Below are 17762 nucleotides of genomic sequence, written 5' to 3'. Positions count from 1 at the left end.
AAAATACCGTGTAGGTGTACTTAAGCAGAGGGAAATGGTCACCCAGAGTTGTTAGAGGTTTTCTCTAGGTGGGGAAGTTGAAGTGATTTAAATTTTTTTCTGTTCTCTCTTCTGTATTTTATAATTTTTTCTACAATTAACACGCACTACTTATGTCTTCACACATATGTGCAACTGTAGCCACAGTCAATTTCCGAACATTTTCCTCAGTCTACAAAGAAATCCCATGCATGTGCTGTAGATGTTGCTTCCTACCCCGTCCCCTCCTCCTCAGCCCTAGGCAACCACTAATGTTTAGATTTCCTTCTCTAGACATTTCATGTGAATGGAATCGGATGATACGTGGTCTCTTGTGTCTGGCTTCTTTCACTTAGCGTACTTTCCAGATTTATCCATGTTTTATCATGTATGTTGGTACTTCATTTCTTTTTATGGCTGAATAATATTCCATTGTGTAGATACACCATCCTTTGGTTATCCATTCATCAGATTGATAGACATATGTAATTTTTAAAATTGTGTTTATTTTTTTTTAAAAAGCATTGAAATCCAGTCGGTTAAGATCACAGTTAGTTCGAAGTGACCGTTTCTGGTTACTTGTGTTGAGACTTTTTAGCCTGTTATTCTGTGTTTTCAAATCCCAGTTAGTGAAACTGAGGACCCAGCCCTTTGTGGGAACGTCAGCCCACACGTTCCAGCGCTTCCACGTGCTCCGGGCTGAGGGGGGCCCGGCTCCATCGTCTCACCGATTCTTTGTAAATGATCTAGAAGGTGGGCACCGTTACTCTGCTCGTTTTAACAGTGAGGAAGCCGAGGCCCGGAAAGGTTAACCGGCCTTCCCAGGGCCCCACAGCCCACTGACGTGTGGCCGAGATGAACGCACCCCAGTGTTCCGAGTTCAGGATGGGACATGAAACCCCCTTTGTAGCCCAGGTCTTGGTGTATTTCAAAGTGAAAGGTAAAATAATGCTTAATAGTGTGGCTCTTGAGAAATACTTCTGTGCTCTCCTTGTGTGTCTTTCTTATTTTAGTTTTCAAATAACATTTGAAATCTGACTTTGCTTTTTAGGACAAAGCAATTTAAAAATCTGTAGAATTTAAATCCTATTAGATAACTTTCTCTGCAGGTAGAAAGCTATATCCGAATTGCTTAAATGTAATAAAATGTCTAATTTGGAAGTGGCGGAAAATGGTTAAGTACGGAAAATGGACGTCAGCAACTGAAAATGAATTGAAAGGGTACAGTAATTTGGAAGGCAGATGATTTTTTTAGACGTCCGCAGTGCGGCGAAGTTGCTTTGTGGCACCATGAAGTGATCGAGAGAGGAACCCGGTCCACTTAAAGCCAGAGGCCAACTTAGTAAGCAGAGGGTGTATAGCTAGGAATAAAATACTGAAAGTGAACAAAAGCAAAAAAGATGCAAAATTGTCCCAGAGTTCACAATAAATACTAAACGTTCCCCTAGAGCACAGGCACATTTACAAAAATGCTCAAATGCTACATTTGAAATAGGAAACATATCCTGTGGCATCTAAAAGTTCCAGTAACTAAAAACCCCGAAACTAGAAATATTTGTTCAATAATTCAACAAACACTTGTTGAGATACTGCTGTGTGCCCAGCACTGTGCTAGCCACCAGGACTACAGCAGTGAACAACATGGGCCACGTCCAAGTTCTTGTGGAGCAGATGTTCAGACTACAAATGAGTGAACAGAGACAGAGATGATGTCTGCACGCGATAAACTCAACCATGTTGCCACACTGACCAAATCGTCCCTATCAGACTCAGCACGTCAGACCAGCTGAGAGGGGCTGGAGGGCTGTCTCGTCCAGGTGTTTCTGAGTTTGTGTTTGCAGCAGGATGTGCGGTGAAAGGGCATCTTCTGAGGTGAGGGGCTGTGATGCACGGGGCTCCTTAGGACAATGAGCCAAGACCTCACCCAGCTGTACCCAGAGCCTTGGCCGCCAGCAGAAATAATACCCACAAAAGGCCAGAGTGGGAGGGACGCCTGAGACCCTCCCACGTTGTGCCTCCCACACAGAGGTGATGTTGCCAGGTATCTGTGGTATCGTTGTGATAGCGGGGAGTACTTGTCAGCCTCACCCCCGTATTTTCAATTGTGCACACACACTGACCACCCCCTCCAGGCCCCCACACACCCTCACACCCTCATCTCCTTCTGAAGAGATGGCACAGACGGGTTGGTCTCCCATTCCTCAGTCACAGCTGATGGGTTCAGGGGAAGAACTATGGCTGAGGCTGCACCAGTCAGGGTCTCCACTAGGCGTCTGGGGTTGGGATGCTGAGAGACTGGGCCAGCTGGTAGTCAGGCAGGAAAGAAGCAGGTTCCTGAAAGTGGCCTCCTGCTGCTTTTGGTTGGCACCTAGGGGGAAGGGCCACAGATGGCCCCCACTGAGGTTTGCAAGCCCTTTGCTGCCTTCCCTGTGACTCCCCCCTGGCCCTTGTGTTGCCTTAGATAAGCTCCATTGTACCAGAAGGTTGAGTGAGTTTCTGCTCACGAGGTTGCAATCACGTCCTCAATCACATGGGTTCAGAGAATACCAGGGAACTAAAGCCACAGGAGTTTCTTCACTGCAGGACTTTATGGACCCTTTAATAGCTAGTGGACATAGTGACTTTGCAGGATGGGACCAAGGTCTGCAGTATTTCCCACACTTATGAGATATGTCTCATCTGACTGGTGTCTGCAGGGTACCTTTTGGGGAGTCCACATACAACCCCCTTGCTGTACAAGTGAAGGGATTAAAGCACAGAGAGAGAGAGGGAGTTCCCCACGGTCACACAGGTGGCTCATCGTAGAGAAGGTCCTGGCTCCGAAGACCTCCTAGTGTTCTTCCCACTGAGCTCTAATGGATTTAAGGCTCCTCAGGCGGATGATGCGTGTGCCAGGTCCAGGTGGGTGGTGGGAACACAGGTCCAGTGTGGACTTGAGAGGAAAGGGGGGGGGTCAAGAATTGGAGGTCATTCCCTGGCAAGAGAAACCTCATCTCCCTGGCTCGTGGGTGGTAGCTGTGGCTTCAGTAGGGTTTGAGAGCTGACAGAGGTCTTGTAGCTGGGCCTCGGCTGCCCGGGGCACTCCAGCCGACCCGTTTACACCTTCCCGCGGACCACAGGCAGGCTAAACCAGAGGGAGCTCAGCTGTCCTCATCAGGGCCCGCCCAGGCATCCAGCGCCAGGATGACGTGGGCTGTAAATCACCCCGTGGACCACAGACCCAGTGCCATCCCCACGGGTTTCCTTTCCTGCTTCTTAATCCGCCTCCTCAGACTCGGTAACAAAAAGCAGATTCCTGCTAGGGCCAGCCTTGCACCACAGCGGGCTGGGAGAATGAGTCTGGTCTCACCACATCAAGGTGCTCCCTCCTTCCCCTTTTCCCTTTTTGCTTCTTAGCCTCTATGAGCTGGAGGACACGCCCTCCTCCTGGCCCAGCTCCCTTGCCCTCTTTGGACCCCTCTTTCAGCCTTGCCCCCGGCCGCGCACCTTGGCTGCCTGCTGAGCGGACCGCTCCAGGTCTATGGCTCATAGGCCCTCCAACCTCGTGGTTTGGCTCCATCCCGGCTCTCAAGCCTCTGTTTCAGCAGGATCAGCCCTGCTGATTTGGATTCAAACCCCAATGCTGCCAACTTCTAGTGCTTCTTTCTCTGAGCCCAAGCCCGGGATGGCTCACCTCGAAGGTGGAGGTGTGAGGCAGCTCTCTGGCATGTGGGAGATGCCTGACAGATGTGTTTTTTCAAAAGTAAGTGCTTGGCTGTTTGTTCAGGGTTGTTACAAGCGTCAGGAGCTGCTTTATTAGGGGCATGTGAGCCGGCGCGAGGGACTGCTGCTACTCATTCGCGTGTTGACTTGCAGCTCTCGCAGAGCCTCCCCACCAGCTCTGGCCTCCCCCTAAAGCTCACACCCCAGCAGCCCCCATGACCTTCCCCATCTGATGGTCCTTCCTGGTAGCAGGTCACACCCTGTGGTCAGTTTTCTCACTAGCAGCACCACGTTCAGCGGCCAGAGTGAGGTTTCTGAAGGTCACAGCTGCGAGGAACCTAAGGGTGGTCTACGCAGGGATTTTCCAGTCGTGCTTAGAGCCCTGGGTTCTCAAGATGCCCCAGGGAATGTGGCGTTGGAGGGAACGTAACCCAGCGCTGGGTCTCCCTCTCCGTGTGCCCCCCCTCACCCCGGCTCCGATGCTCCAAGTAGACCAGAACCATGTTTTCTGTGTTAGGTTCACAACTCAAACTTCATTTCCAATGCTTGAAAGAAAGTCTGGACATTATCAACTTGCTCCATTTGTGTCATTTTACAGATGGGGACACTGAGGTGCGGAAGGTTAAGTGGATTGTCTCAGGTCATGTAGCTGTAGGGGGACCGGCTGCAAGTAGCTGGCCTCTTGACACCTGGTGTGGCGCTCCTGTCCGACAGCACAGGGGAGGGAGCTGTGACGGAGGTTCCTGTGGGGTCACAGCCCTCAGAGGCGTGCCGGGGCATTTCAGTCCCAGGACCAGTCCCTGAGCTCCCTCTACCCCCTGCAGCCCTGCCCATTCCCAGAAACCAACACATGGGCAGTGGCTCTGAAATGCTGAAGGGGGATGGTAAGGGGACAGTGTAGGCCCTGGAGGCAGCTGGTCCTGGGTCCAAATGCTGGCTCGACCACCCTCTGAAGCCTTCCAGACACAGTGTCCTGCCTGAGCAGGATGGGTCCCCCGCCCCCAGGGCAGCTGTGGTGATTGAGAGGAAGCGTGAGGGTGCTGGTGCCTGGTACCTGTCAACCTCCGGAAACAACAGTCAGGATGAGTAGGGGCAGCTTCTGACGCCTGGTTGTTTCTTTCAGGAGTGACCGGCCCTGGCCCAGACCTGGGACACATCTGTGTGTCCTCCTTTCAGCAGAACCTGAGGAGAAGGTGAGCTCACCGAGTCCAGCCTCCTCTTCTTCAAGATGCCGCCAGAAACTCAGACCACTGTCTCTCAGGGCAGACAGAGGCACACCGCCTCCCTCACACCCTCCGCCCTCCCCAGCCGCTCCACAGGACTTTGCACTTTGCCCTCTGCCTGGTGGGAAGGAGAGAGCTCAGCCTTCCTCTTGCCTGGGGCCCTAGGCCCAGCCTCCGGCTGCAGAAATTCATTGCCAAAGACACCACAGAGACACTGAACGAAATGGGTGAGAAAACCCCACAGTGTTGCCCTAAGACTTTTGCTCTTCCTGTTGCCTGAGTTCCATCTCAAGCCAAAGACGAGTCAGCAGTTCCACCAGAAACTCACAGAAAGGATGAACGTTGGTGACCATTGCAAGCACCTGACCTTCCAACCTGGACCTCTCTCTACACTGGACCCTGAGCTGCTTGGGTTCAAGATAAGCCTCCTGGGGGCTGTGAGAGGCAGGCTGGGAGAGCCTGTAGGGAGTGGGGCCTGAGACCCCAGCCCCCTTTTCTCCCTCCCATTGGCTGCCCAGGCCTCTCACCCTGATTCTCGATTTTCCCTGGGCCCAGGCTTCTTCTTGGGCCCTGAGCATCATGGGAAGGGGTAAAGCAACCTCCCTAAGGGTCTGTGCTCCCCACCAGCCTCTCCTTGCCCATGGCCCACCCTTCTGACTGGGCAAACAGGCTGGCACCCTGCTTGGAGGCCAGTGTTCTCTTACTAGTTATGCAGGGGGCGGAAGGGAGGAAGGGACCAGGGGAATGGGCCAGTTTGTGGGGGAGTGGGGCATGTTCAAAGCCAAGGCCTGCTCCTTTCTTTGCTCAAAAGGCCAAAGCTGTTCACATCTGTGCTCAACCATCTGCTTCAAATTGAAGTAAAAGTCCCAACATGTAAAGAAAATGCTTGTGTTGAGTGTACTCTGTGGGTGACCAGAACTTTGGCTGCTCAGTTGTGGGGGGGACTCCAGGGGAGGAGAGAGAGTGGTCTCTTCCTAGAGGTTGGGGGCCCTTCAGGAAGCGGGCAGTGTGTAAGTGTGTCCGTGTGTGTAAGGGCTAGAGGGGGCCCTCGCCATGACCTCAGCTGGAGGCCTGGTCAGGAGCTCTGTACCTCACCTGATCCATACCACACATTTATGCGATAGGGGGCAGGAGCTGTATTTTCAATCTCATTTTATAGATGAGGAAACTGAGGCCCCAGAGGAGACACGGCCGGTCCGTGACAGCTGGTTCTGAAATCGGGGTGACCTCACTCTAAATCTTGTGCTCCTCTTTCCAGCCCCCAGTCCGTCCCATCTCAAAGACCTTGAGTAGCCTTGACACATAGGCATGCTTAAGACAGGGACAACAAGGACCCATAGCGGATGGGAGCAGGTTAATGGAACCAGGAGAGGACTGCGTGGAAGGGCTGTGGGAGGGAGGCAGGGCAGCCCCAGCAGAGGGAGGTGGTGCGGAAAGAAGGCTGTACTCGTGCAGGATGCTCCTCTGTCTCTCGTTCCTCCCAATGTCATCCTCTCCTGTCTGCTCCGGAGGCTTTTGGGCTGGGGTGTCTGCGGGCGGGACTGGCAGGGAGAAGTCTCCTCTTGTGCTCACGTTTCCCCTGCATGGCCCTTTGCCGAGGACCAAGCTCTGGACCAGAACCAGGGGGACAAGATTGCTCAGGGCGCTCCTCAGAGTGCGCGCGCGCACACACACACACACACACACACACACCCCTTCTTGTGCACACATGCACCCCCAGACACAGTGCTTTCCCAGGTAAGGGAATTCCATTTCAGATAGATTCCAATTTCATAAGCTCCTGGAAGCCAACCAGACAGTGTGGACTTGGAATGGGAGTTGAGAGGGGACAGTTAAGAAGGGTCAGTCATCCTGGGATGACTGGCCAACAGCCCCACTCAATCGTCCCTCTGAACCTCTGAGTCATGCTTGTGGCACTTCTAGGGAAGTGGAAATGTGGACCAGTTGGCATCAAACCTGTTGGCACTGGAGGACCCCTTCTGTTACTAAAGGGTGAGTGGGGAGTACTCCATCCCCCGCTCAGGGGACCAGACCCATGTCCTCACCTCCCAGAGACAGTCCGGGCCTCCACTCCCCTCTCCTCTCCTGTTGATGGCCTCCATTGCACACCTCCCTTTCATTCAAAGCACCCACTGATCGTCAGCTGCCCGTCACACTAAGTTGGGTGCTGGCCACGCAGAAATGGATCCCATATTGCCCTGGCTGGTGTAGCTCAGTGGACTGAGTGCAGGCCTGCAAACCAGAGTATTGTGGTTCGATTCCCAATCAGGGCACATGCCTGGGTTGCAGGCCAGTTTCCAGCAGGGGACTCACGAGAGGCAACCACACATTGATATTTCTCTCCTTCTTTCCTTCTCTTCTTCTCTAAAGATAAATAAATAAAATCTTCAAAAAAAAAAAAAAAAGAAAAGAAATGGATCCCATGTAGTCCCTGTCTTCCCAGAACTCAAAGATCTGCATAGGCAGACAGATAAGAAAATAACTATGATACAGTCATGTGGGTAAAATAGTGTTGGGACCTTCAAGAAAGAAAAAACTAACTCTCCCTGGGGAGGTATCGAGAAGGCCTTTTCCTAGGAAAGGGCCGGGGAGCTGGGTCTTGAAGGATGAATTGAAGTTTTCTGTGCAGAGGAATACTAAGCCTTTGCAGGACATTGGAATCACCCGAGGAGATTATTAAAGTTGATATTAAGTGTTAACGCTGAAGTCCCATCTCCAGAAATTCTGATGTATTGGTCTGCGGTGTGGCTGGGCACGGGAATGTGTAAAAGCTCCCCAAGTGATTCTAACGTGCAGGCAGGTTGAGAGCCACTGGCTTGAGCAGGCTTAGTTCTGACAAAAAAGTGATCTAGAATCACGGACATGGGATACGGGCTGTGCCAAAGACGAGGGGGCGTGTGTGCACGTGCACATGTAGGTGTATGATGGGTTCATTGTTCATGCCATTCTTTTCTCTTCCCCAGTACAGCAGCTCGTGTTCTTGTGCACACACACACCCCTTCTTATGTTCACACGCACTTTGAGGCACACACTTGTGTACGTTCCTGGTAAGGGAATTCCTTTCAGATAGATTCAGATTTCATCGTCAGACTCTACACAGTTTTCTGTAAGCAACCATAAAAGAAGACCCTCACCAAAAAGACATTTTGAAGAGCCGCCCTCCTGGGGCCCTGCGAGGGCCTTCCCAGGTCCCCGGCCATCTGCAGATCTGTTTTCAGAACGCCCTCCTTGCTTTGTCATTTGTCCTGGGTCCTGGCCCTGAATGCCAGTGATGGCTTGTCAGCCACCAGCCACAGAGGAACATGGGGACCCTCTCCAGGGACTGCAGGGACCCGTGTGAGAGGCCCAGGCGTGTACCTCCACGTGTGTGCACACTTTGTTCCTACAGCACAAATGCTTCCTCCTCTCAGCAGGTTGAAACCACAGCGGGCGGCCCCAGAGACAGAGATCTCCCCAGGTCAAAGGCTGAGCCTTCCGAGGCTCTTCAAAAACTGCGTGTAGGCAGCACTGCTTCTTGGTTCTGGTGTCAGGCTGTCCCAGAAGAGAGGCTTAAGTTCTGGGCAGGGGGTTCCACACTTCCCTGGGCCTCTGGTTCTGGCAGGGGCCCCAGCTGGATTTCATCTGCCCACACTGTACTCCTTCCCATCCCCATGGACCACCTCTCTGTCCTGGGATCTCCTCCTTCCCTCCCTCCACCTCACCACGTCCTCCTCCAAGGCCCTGTGATGCCCTATTTCTTTTTCTGATTACTACCTCTTCCTCTCCCCTTTCTCACAAGTCACATGTCAGTGAGACAGGAGTGGGCAGGTCCCAGGGGCTGAGAAATGGGCAGCCCAACCATGTACAGAGACTGTGCTGGGAGCTGGAGGAACAGACAGCACCCACCCCCTGCCCCCCACCCATGCCTGTGATAAGGGCACAGACGTGGGCTGACCGGGCTGAGGCAGGTGCTGCACTGAGGTCAGCCACGGTAAGCCTTCTAGGGGGCTGGGGCTGGCAATGCACTTGCCTTCCCCCTTCCATGCTGTCTCCTGAGCTACACAATGGTCACTGCCACCAGCCAGAGCGACAAACAGCCTGGCCTTTTCAGAGTGAGACTCAGATAAGGGGATCCCTATAAGGGGATCTGTACTGCCATTCTCACTTGGACCTCTTGCAGCCACCCACCTGCATAGCTGTGTTCTGTTCTGTTCTGGGGCTCCAGGGGTCACGAGGGCAGGGAGGGGGCCCTGCCTGGGGCAGTAGCAACTGACCTCACCCTTTGCCCCATGGTTTGTGCACCTCCTCCTTGGTCCCCCGGAATGGGACACAGACCTTTTCCAAGGCCTCAAAGAAGCTTGGGGGGAGAAGGTCCAGAGCAGAGAGGAGTCTGGGCTTGGGGCTTTTTTCTCTTTCTGTGGCTGAGCCTTTGAGAACTGAGCTCCTGCAAAGAAAACGGCTTCATAGCACTTGTCCCTGGTACACAGTAGGTGCTGAATAAACACTGAATGTGTATGTATGGATGAAAAAATGCTGCCACACTTCCTCCCTCCCCACCTCAGACATCACTAATCAGTGGCGGCTCTTTTTCTTGGATGGGGTGGGAGGCGGTCCTGAAGCCACCTGAGCCCCTGGCGGCTCCAGGCAGTCACTATTAATCAATTGAAGAGTTGTGTTCTCTTTGACATCCTGGTCTCAGGTCTGTCCTGGAGTAAGTTACAGCAGGGGTACCCTCAGGTTGGCCTCCTGTGATGTCCCCTTCATTATAGCTCATGGGGGCTGTGGGGCTGCCTGCTCCCCATCCCTGACGAGTTCCTGGCTGCCCCTCCTCTGCTGTGGCTGATGGAGGGGCTTCTTTCTAAACTCCCTCCCCTGGGCACAGCACCTCCAGGTCAAAGTGCAGGCTCCATAGCTGCCCATTGGACTTGTCACTGATAGTCCCATCCTCTTCTCAGTGTCTTCCACAGCTTCCCAGTCTCCGTGACCCTCAGTTTGACCACCTGGGGGCACTGGCTGAACTTGACCTGACACCCTAAGGGCCCCTCTTTCTCAGTCATGTCCCAGTTTCCACTGCTCTGGCTGCCCACGAAGCAAGATTCTTTCTGAATCCTATTGTTTGCTGCAGTGAAACAGTTCTCTTTTCTCCTCTTTTCTTTTTTTTTAAAAAAAGGCCTGTTCACATTTTTTTGTTACTCTTAGAAAATCTCCTTACTAACCAGACTTAGAAGTAGAGGCTCTCAGAGATACATTGGCTCTCACAATATATTGGTGGACATCATCTTATTTAGAGAGATTGAAAAATTTGTGGAGTCTGCTAGCTCTTCTGCGCCCCCAGTGATGAGTATTATCGGTGAGACCAGGAATATCTTTCTCTCCTGTTTTACAACGAGCAAGTTGAGAACACTGAGGTTGGCATCCACAGTGCAACCCCGAACAGATTTGCATTTTCTCCCTCCAGTCCTCCTTGGCCTGTGACAGGAGTGCCCCTTACTCAGCAGCAGGCAGACACGGCCGTCAGTCAAGGCACCCTGTTTCATGGGGAACCTTGTTGGTGGTTCCCACCACCGATCCAAACCACATAACCTCTCCATCCTCCACCCACAGCGTCAGCAGCTACTACTGTGGCCATACGTTTCTCACAAAGGGCACAAAGTTTGCGTGTATCATCCACTTCACTGAGTTTATGGCAGCCAGCAGCCGGGAAAGAGATGTTCAGCTTCATCCTGAAGCAGCTGACCACCTCCAATGTGCCACAAAAAAAGAGGAAAGGGCCCCTTTTCTATCTAATGTTCCTCAGCAGCACATCCACCCAGGCTGTTTGGTGTCCCTGGAACTCTATCTAGTTCTCTCAATCACAGGACCTGGGCAGACAGTGAGACCCTACTTTCCCCAATGGCAGTGGCCATGGTGCCTGTCCCCCCAGCTTAAATGCTCTTGTACATATGTAAATATAAACAGCTCCCCCTCTGCCCATCCTCAGTGGGAAGCCCAGCATTGCCCCTGGTCTCAGGATTCTCAGGGGCGTGTATCCCTGTGGCTTTCCCGGGCTTCAATAGCTTGGGTCCTCTGAATTCATCATCTCTCTCTCCCCACGGCCTCCTCTGGCTGCTGACTTCTCTCCACCCTGCTTCAGCTGAATGGGACACAGCCACCTTTCCTTGATTCCCCTAAAATATCACTCACACAGGCAGTTCTGTATACAGGAATTATATTTCTCTTTATTAATGATTTTTTTAAAAAATGTTTACACTCGCACACACAAAAAATAAACAAGACCTTGCTGTTTTCCCCCCTAATTTATTTAGCTGATTTCATTTATTTTTGACAGGTTCATCGCGTTTCAAGCAGTTAAAAATATTTTCCCCTCTGGCTTCACTTCCTGACACTACATTTCTGGGCGGTGACTCACATGAAGTTGTCCCACAGCTGGGGCTTCAGTCCAGTCTCTTTCCTTCAGTCTAACCCGCCCCCCTCAACTCCAGGTCACCATCAAACCCAGGCCTGAAAACAGGAGATATGAAATATGGTGCCCAATGGAAAGGTCATGAGCAACGGCTGGGCGCGCCCCACCCCCAGCCGGACAGTCGTGCAGGATCTCCCCTTTGCAGGGCGAGACTCAGGCCCTGGACCAGTCACCTCTCCCGACCCCCACAGAGCCCTGAGCTCAGCCTGTTCCAAGCCCATACCCCAAGAAACCTTCAAAGCTGTCTGGCCCACAGACAGCTTGCATTTGTCCTCTGGGGTTTCATTCCCACCTCCTCATCCAGAAGTTTCTAGGGCATTTCCCTTTGCACACACACATGCTTCTGAAAAAAGAAAATAAGGAACTCAAAATGTTTCCAAGTCCCAGGAAAGAAATCTTCATTTTTTTGGAGGATAAAATAGAATAAAAAAGCAAGTTTTGGGTACTTCGGAAAAGCTGGGCTAACCTCTATTTTCTAAATAAAAATCAGGGCAATCTTTGACAAAGATTTTCATGCCTCTTCCATGTCTGAGGCGCAGGCTTGGAAGCCAGATAGTGAGCTCTGATGAAGCTCTAAAGATGAACAGGACTAGCTTTCAAAAAACAAAGGGTCAGGGAGCCTCTCCACCGGAGTCACAGTATAATGTATCCCTTTTGTAAAGGCTCTGAAAAGTCCTGCAGTAAAAAAAAGAGAAAGAAAGAGAGAGAAAGAAAGAAAGAAAGAAGAAAGAAGAAGGAGGAAGGAAGGAAGGAAGGAAGGAAGGAAGGAAGGAAGGAAGGAAAGAAAGAAAGAAAGAAAGAAAGAAAGAAAGAAAGAAAGAAAGAAAGAAAGAAAGAAAGAAAGAAAGAAAGAAAGAAAGACTTAAGTTTGAGTCTCCCAAACTTATTTGAGCACTTAATGCTTAAAACATTTTTTCAATATATTTTGTTGATTATGCTATGACAGTTGTCTCATTTATTTTCTCCTCTTTATTCCCTTGTGCCCTGTACCCACCCTCCCACCAGCATTCCCCCCACTTCCCTTAGTTCATGTCCTGGGTGGTACAAATAAGATCTTTGGCTTCTCCATTTCCCATACAATTCTTAGCCTCCCCCTGTCTATTTTGTACCTACCATTCATGCTTCTCATAACCTGTACCTTTGCCCCATTCTCCCCCTTCCTCGCTCCCTCCCCACTGGTAACCCTCCATGTGATCTCTGTTTCTGTGAATCTGTTCCTGTTCTAGTTGTTTGCTTAGTTCATGCTTGTTTTTGCTTTTTAGGTTCAGTTGTTGTGAATTTGTTGTCATTTTGCTGCTCCTGTTTTTTATTTTCTTTTTCTTAGATAAGTCCCTTTAACATTTCATGTAATAAGGGCTTGGTGATGATGAACTCCTTTAACTTGTCCTTATCTGGGAAGCATTTTGTCTGCCCTTCTATTCTAAATGAAAGCTTTGCTGGATAGAGCAATCTTGGATGTAGGTCCTTGCCTTTCAGGACTTGGAACACTTCTTTCCAACCCCTTCTTGCCTATAAGGCCTCTTTTGAGAAATCAGCTAACAGTCTGATGGGAACTCCTTTGGAGGTAAGTGTCTCCTTTTGTCTTGCTGCTCTTAAGATTCTCTCCTTATCTTTCATCTTGGGAAATGTAAATATAATATGCCTTGGTGTGTCCCTCCTTGGGCCCAACTTCTTTGGGACTCTCTCAGCTTCCTGGACTTCCCGGAAGTCTGTTTCCTTTGCCAGATTGGGGAAGTTCTCCTTCATTATTTTTTCAAATAAATTTTTCATTTCTTGTTCTTCCTGTTCTCTTTCTGGCACCCCTATGATTCAGATGTTGGAACATTTAAAGTTGTCCCAGAGGTTTCTAAGCCTCTCCTCATTTTTTTGAATTCTTGTTTCTTCATTCTGTTCTGGTTGAATGTTTCTTTCTTCCTTCCAAACCATTGATTCGAGTCCTGGTTTCCTTCCTGTCACTGTTGGTTCCCTGTATATTTTCCTTTATTTCACTTTTCATAGCCTTCACTTCTTCCTCTATTTTGCAACCATACTCAAGCATTTCTGTGAGTATCCTGATCACCAGTGTTTTGAACTGTGCATCTGACAGGTTGACTATCTCTTCCTCGCTCAGTTTTATTTTTGGAGCTTTGATCTGTTTTTTCATTTAATCTGTTCATTCCATATTTCTTTGTCTCAGCATGCATGTTGCATAGTAAGAGGCAGAGCTTTAGGTATTCCCCAGGGCGGGGCAACCCACGTTGCTGCACTGTGGGTTCTCTGCATATGTGGGGGAAGGGTCCAACAGGTAACAGTGCCCCTTGCTGGGCTCTTGGTGGCTTTCAGTCACTTCTTCCACTACCCACAGCAAATTGAGCCCTTCTGGAACTGATTCCTGGGTCAGCGGGTTTGTGTACATTCTAGGACCCTGTGGGTCTCTCCAGTGACTTCTCCTGTGAGGCTGGAAGTTTCTCCTGCTGCCAGAACCCCCACAAGTTTTTTCAGGCAGCAGTTGTGAGGCTTTATTTCCCCATATGCTGGAACACTGGGTTGCTTGGTCTGTCTCGCTCCCTAGTTGTTCCTCCTGGCTAATCTGCACACGAATGTGGGACCACCCTGTCCACCAGTCGCTACCTCGCCTGCCCTGGTCTGCCAGCCGTCACCTTGCCTAGAGTCCTCTCCAGCAGCTGTCCATCTCCACCCCTCTTACCGGTCTGGATGAATGTTTCTTCTTTAACTCCTTGGTTGTCAGTCTTCCATACAGTTAGATTTTCTGGGAGTTCTGGTTATTTTTTGTTTTTAAATTTGTTGTTGTCCTTCTTTTGGCTGTATAAGGAGGCAAAGTATATCCACCTACGCCTTCATCTTGGCCAGAAGTCCTGCTTTGTCTGAAATCTTTTTATTGTGGTAAAATATACCTAGTATAACACTTATAATTTCATCCATTTTTAAGTATACAGTTTAGTGGCATTAAATACATTCACAATGTTGTGCAGTCCTCAGGACCATATCCCAAACTTTTTCATCATCCCCAATAAAAACTCTGTGCCCAGTAAACAATAACTCCCCCCTCTTCATCCAGCCCCTGGCAGCCTCTTGTCCACTTTCTGTCTTTATGAATCTGCCTGTTCTCCACACCTCATGTAAATGGACTCATACAATATTTGTCCTTCTCTTTTGAATTTTTTCACTAGGCATGTTTTCAGGGTCTATGCATGTTGTAGCATGTATCAGAATTTTGTGCATTTTTGTGACTGAATAATGTTTCATTGCATGGGTAAACATTTGGTTTACTCATCTGTTGATGGAAAGCACTTATTCTTTATTTCGTGCCCCGATCTCTCTCATGGGACACCAAGGAGGGTCCCTGGAACACAGTCAGGGGACCACTGGTGCGTGGAGCCCCTAGAATGTTTGGGTTTGGGATAGGCCAGGATTTTCTTATGCACACAGTTGCCCTCGACACTGCCAAAGGGGCTCTGGTCTGCTTGGTCTCCAAACTCAAGGCAGAGGTTAAAGCCCTAAGGGGTGAAGCCAGATCAAAAGCACCTAGGAGGGGTGGTCATTGTGGGGAGGAGAAAGGGAGAGCCTGTCCTCTAACCCTCACAGGACACATGACCCTGTGAGGACACATGCTGTGCTGTGGGGACCCGCTGGGATGACTGACAGCTCAGGCAACCCTGACATCTGTCGGGGATGCCTTCCTTGGCTTTGATGACGGGACTGGACAGCAGCCAAGCTTGAGGGGGGCAGTTGCCTGAGAGGCCCTTGGCCCCCTTTTGGCAGCTCCACAGGTGCGCCCTGTCCTGCCCCTCCAGGACGCTGGACGGGCTGTCCCGAGGCACTGCCCCCTCCCTGCCCTTCCCTGTCAGCACTTCCCACAGACACCCCTTTCGAGCAGGCAGACTGGAGCCCCTCGGTCTCAACCCCCCTTTCAGAGAGCCTCTGCCACAGCCTTCCTCTCCCACGGGGAGGGACCTGGAGCAGCAAGTGAGGAAATTCCCAGAGTCCTGTGACTGGGGCGGGGGAGGGGGGAGGGGACGGGCCCCTCTGGGAACCTGGAGGCCTGGGCCAGCTTGGCCTGACCTTCAACTCTGTGTGTGACCCCTCCTGACAGTGGCTCTGTGACCTCCAAGACCCCTCACAGCGAGTTCCAAGCCAGGCCCCAAACTGCCTTGTCCTGCCTGCTGGCTGGGCTCGGGGCTCAGATTACAGGTCCCCACAGGAGCGCTGCCACCATGTGGAGCCTGGACCTTGCTCTTGCTAGAACAGCTTATTTCTCCTCCCGAGGGATTATCTTTGGAGCCAGATAATTATCTGAGGGTGCAAAAACCTTCTGAAGTTGTTAAACAAAACAAAAACAACAGAGCATCTTCAGAGAACTTACAAATAAATGAGTGTCCATCCTTCTAATGTGGGTACAGATGTGCCTTTCAACTAAAGGGCCTTTAACCTTTGTCCAAACGCATACACCTTGGGCCTCCCAGGACACCCCTTCTCATCTCATGGCAGTATTGCCTTCTTCTCCATTCACCTTCCTGCCTCGGCCGTGCACTCCTGGAGGCTGGTGTGCATGGCTGGCTATTGCCCAGTGTAGCAATAGCCCCTGGGACCTGAGGCACAGTGCTGCTGGCCTGGGCCAGGAGGGCACCTGGGGATTCTCCGCCCTGGTGAGGAGCTGCAGGGCGAGTTCCCTGCCCATCCCACTCCAGCCCAGAGGTGGTCCCGCAGGGCCCAGTAGAGATTCAGGTGAGGGAGGAAAGTATTAAGTAGATGAGTGGTCACTGTCTATGAAATGAATCAGGAACGGGAGCCAGATGGAACACTCAGAGGGAACCCCGTGAGTGCTGAGTTTCTCTGGCCCAAAGCTGTGCCCAGGACTGAAGTGGAATTGCCTCACCCCCAGGACAAGGTGCAGGTGCCTGTCCCTGCCAGGCCTGTCTGCACCTCTCTCCCAGATGCTGAGCCCACCTTGAGACCTGCCTTCTCACAGAGCCCCCTGTCCCTCTTCTACCTGGCCAGGCCTCTTCTCAGGAACTCTCTTCCCTCCTCGCAGACCCCACTACTGCTCCCAGCCAGGCCCCTCTCTGCTCCTCTCTTTCCTCTTTCTGAGCCCATTTTGCTTCTCCTGGGTCCTGCTTCCTCTCCCCAGCCTGTGTCCTCAGGGTATGGGTTCAGGTGGCAGCAACATTCCCCAAGCATCCCCTGGCATGCAGGTCGTCACAGGTGCCGGGGGCCTGGATGCTGTTTCTCAGCCTGGGTTCTCGCTGGCTGTGTGACCCAGGCTAAATCACTCCCCTCTCTGAGCCTCAATGTCTCCATTTGTAAAATATGTAGTTGGGGGAGGTGATGACTAAAGCCTCTCCCAGCTACATAACTCTCTCTCCAGAAAATATTACTCAACACCAGGCTGAGTGAAAAATCCGTTTAACTTCTACTCTTGATTTACCATTTTAAGCCTGCCCTGCCCCACTAGGCATCACCCACAGTGGGAAGTAAGAGGCATTTCATTCCATCTGCTTTTCCACTCAGGACCAGCCTCGGCCAGCCTGTCCTATCCCCAGGCCCTTGGGGCCCCTCCCAGGGCTGTGGCCTTCCTCTGGCCTGGCGTGTGGTCAGGGACTCATTTCCTCCTCCGGGCCTGAGCACTTTCCCAAGGAGCCAGCGCCTGTTCCTGCTGCCTGGATGCTTCCTCAGAGGCAGGGCCTGGATCAGCTTGGCAAGAGCCTACTTGCTGTTGATGAGACTTAATTAAGGTAGGAATCTGCTTTCCTTCTGGCCCTGGTGAGAGGCCCCTCCTCAGAGCTCAAGGACACAGGGTACTCTATTGTTCTCCGGGGAAACCCAGCTGCCCGCTGCAACTGCTCCTCAGGGTCTGTCAGCTGCTGCCCTCCTGCTCCTCCTCACTCTCAGTGGTCTTTGCACTTCCCTCCCTGTGGGCTTGTCCAAGTACCCACCTTCACTGATGGAAGTCCTTCCCAGGGCTGGCATCTTTCAGTCATTCTTCTTCGGGAGGTCTATGATGCCAAGTCCACGGTCATCATGGTTCTCATCAGACTTAACCTATCGGCACATTTGGCACAGCCCATCCCCCTCCCTGAATTACAGTTCAATCTCTCTGGGTTGCTCCTACAGAGGGCAGCTCTGCCACAGACTCCTTTGCTTGCTGGCATGCCCTGGGACTCAGCCCTCAGGGCTCCGTTCTGTCTCCTTCCTCACTCAGGGTGTCATGCTCTTTGTAGGCTGTTGATTTACAAATGCATATCTGTAGCTGAGAGATGGCTAGATCCCACTCAGCGTAAAGCCGGGTCCTTACAACGCCCTTCAAGGCCTGCACGCCTTACCCCTGTTACCTCTCTGACCTCGCTGCCTCCTACTGTCCTCTTCGTGGTTCATTGACA

General features: G+C 51.5%; 1 protein-coding gene across 2 annotated transcripts in view; it reads left to right on the top strand.

Annotated features, from left to right (window-relative positions):
• Positions 1–5842, top strand: part of ATOH8 (atonal bHLH transcription factor 8) — a 29422-nt gene extending 23580 nt beyond the window's left edge. The window contains exon 3 of one of the 2 annotated variants that reach the window (XM_053664692.1): positions 4844–5842. In XM_053664692.1, coding sequence (XP_053520667.1) covers positions 4844–4917 — 74 coding nt within the window. In that variant the 3' untranslated portion in view covers positions 4918–5842. The remainder of the gene's footprint in view (positions 1–4843) is intronic. The other variant, XM_037159735.2, reaches the window with a different exon arrangement.
• Positions 5843–17762: the final 11920 nt, after the last annotated feature.

The sequence above is a fragment of the Artibeus jamaicensis genome, unplaced genomic scaffold, assembly GCF_021234435.1.
Source record: "Artibeus jamaicensis isolate MK-2021 breed Jamaican fruit bat unplaced genomic scaffold, CSHL_Jam_final contig_384, whole genome shotgun sequence".
NCBI lineage: Eukaryota > Metazoa > Chordata > Mammalia > Chiroptera > Phyllostomidae > Artibeus > Artibeus jamaicensis.
This window is presented reverse-complemented; position numbering and strand designations above follow the sequence as displayed.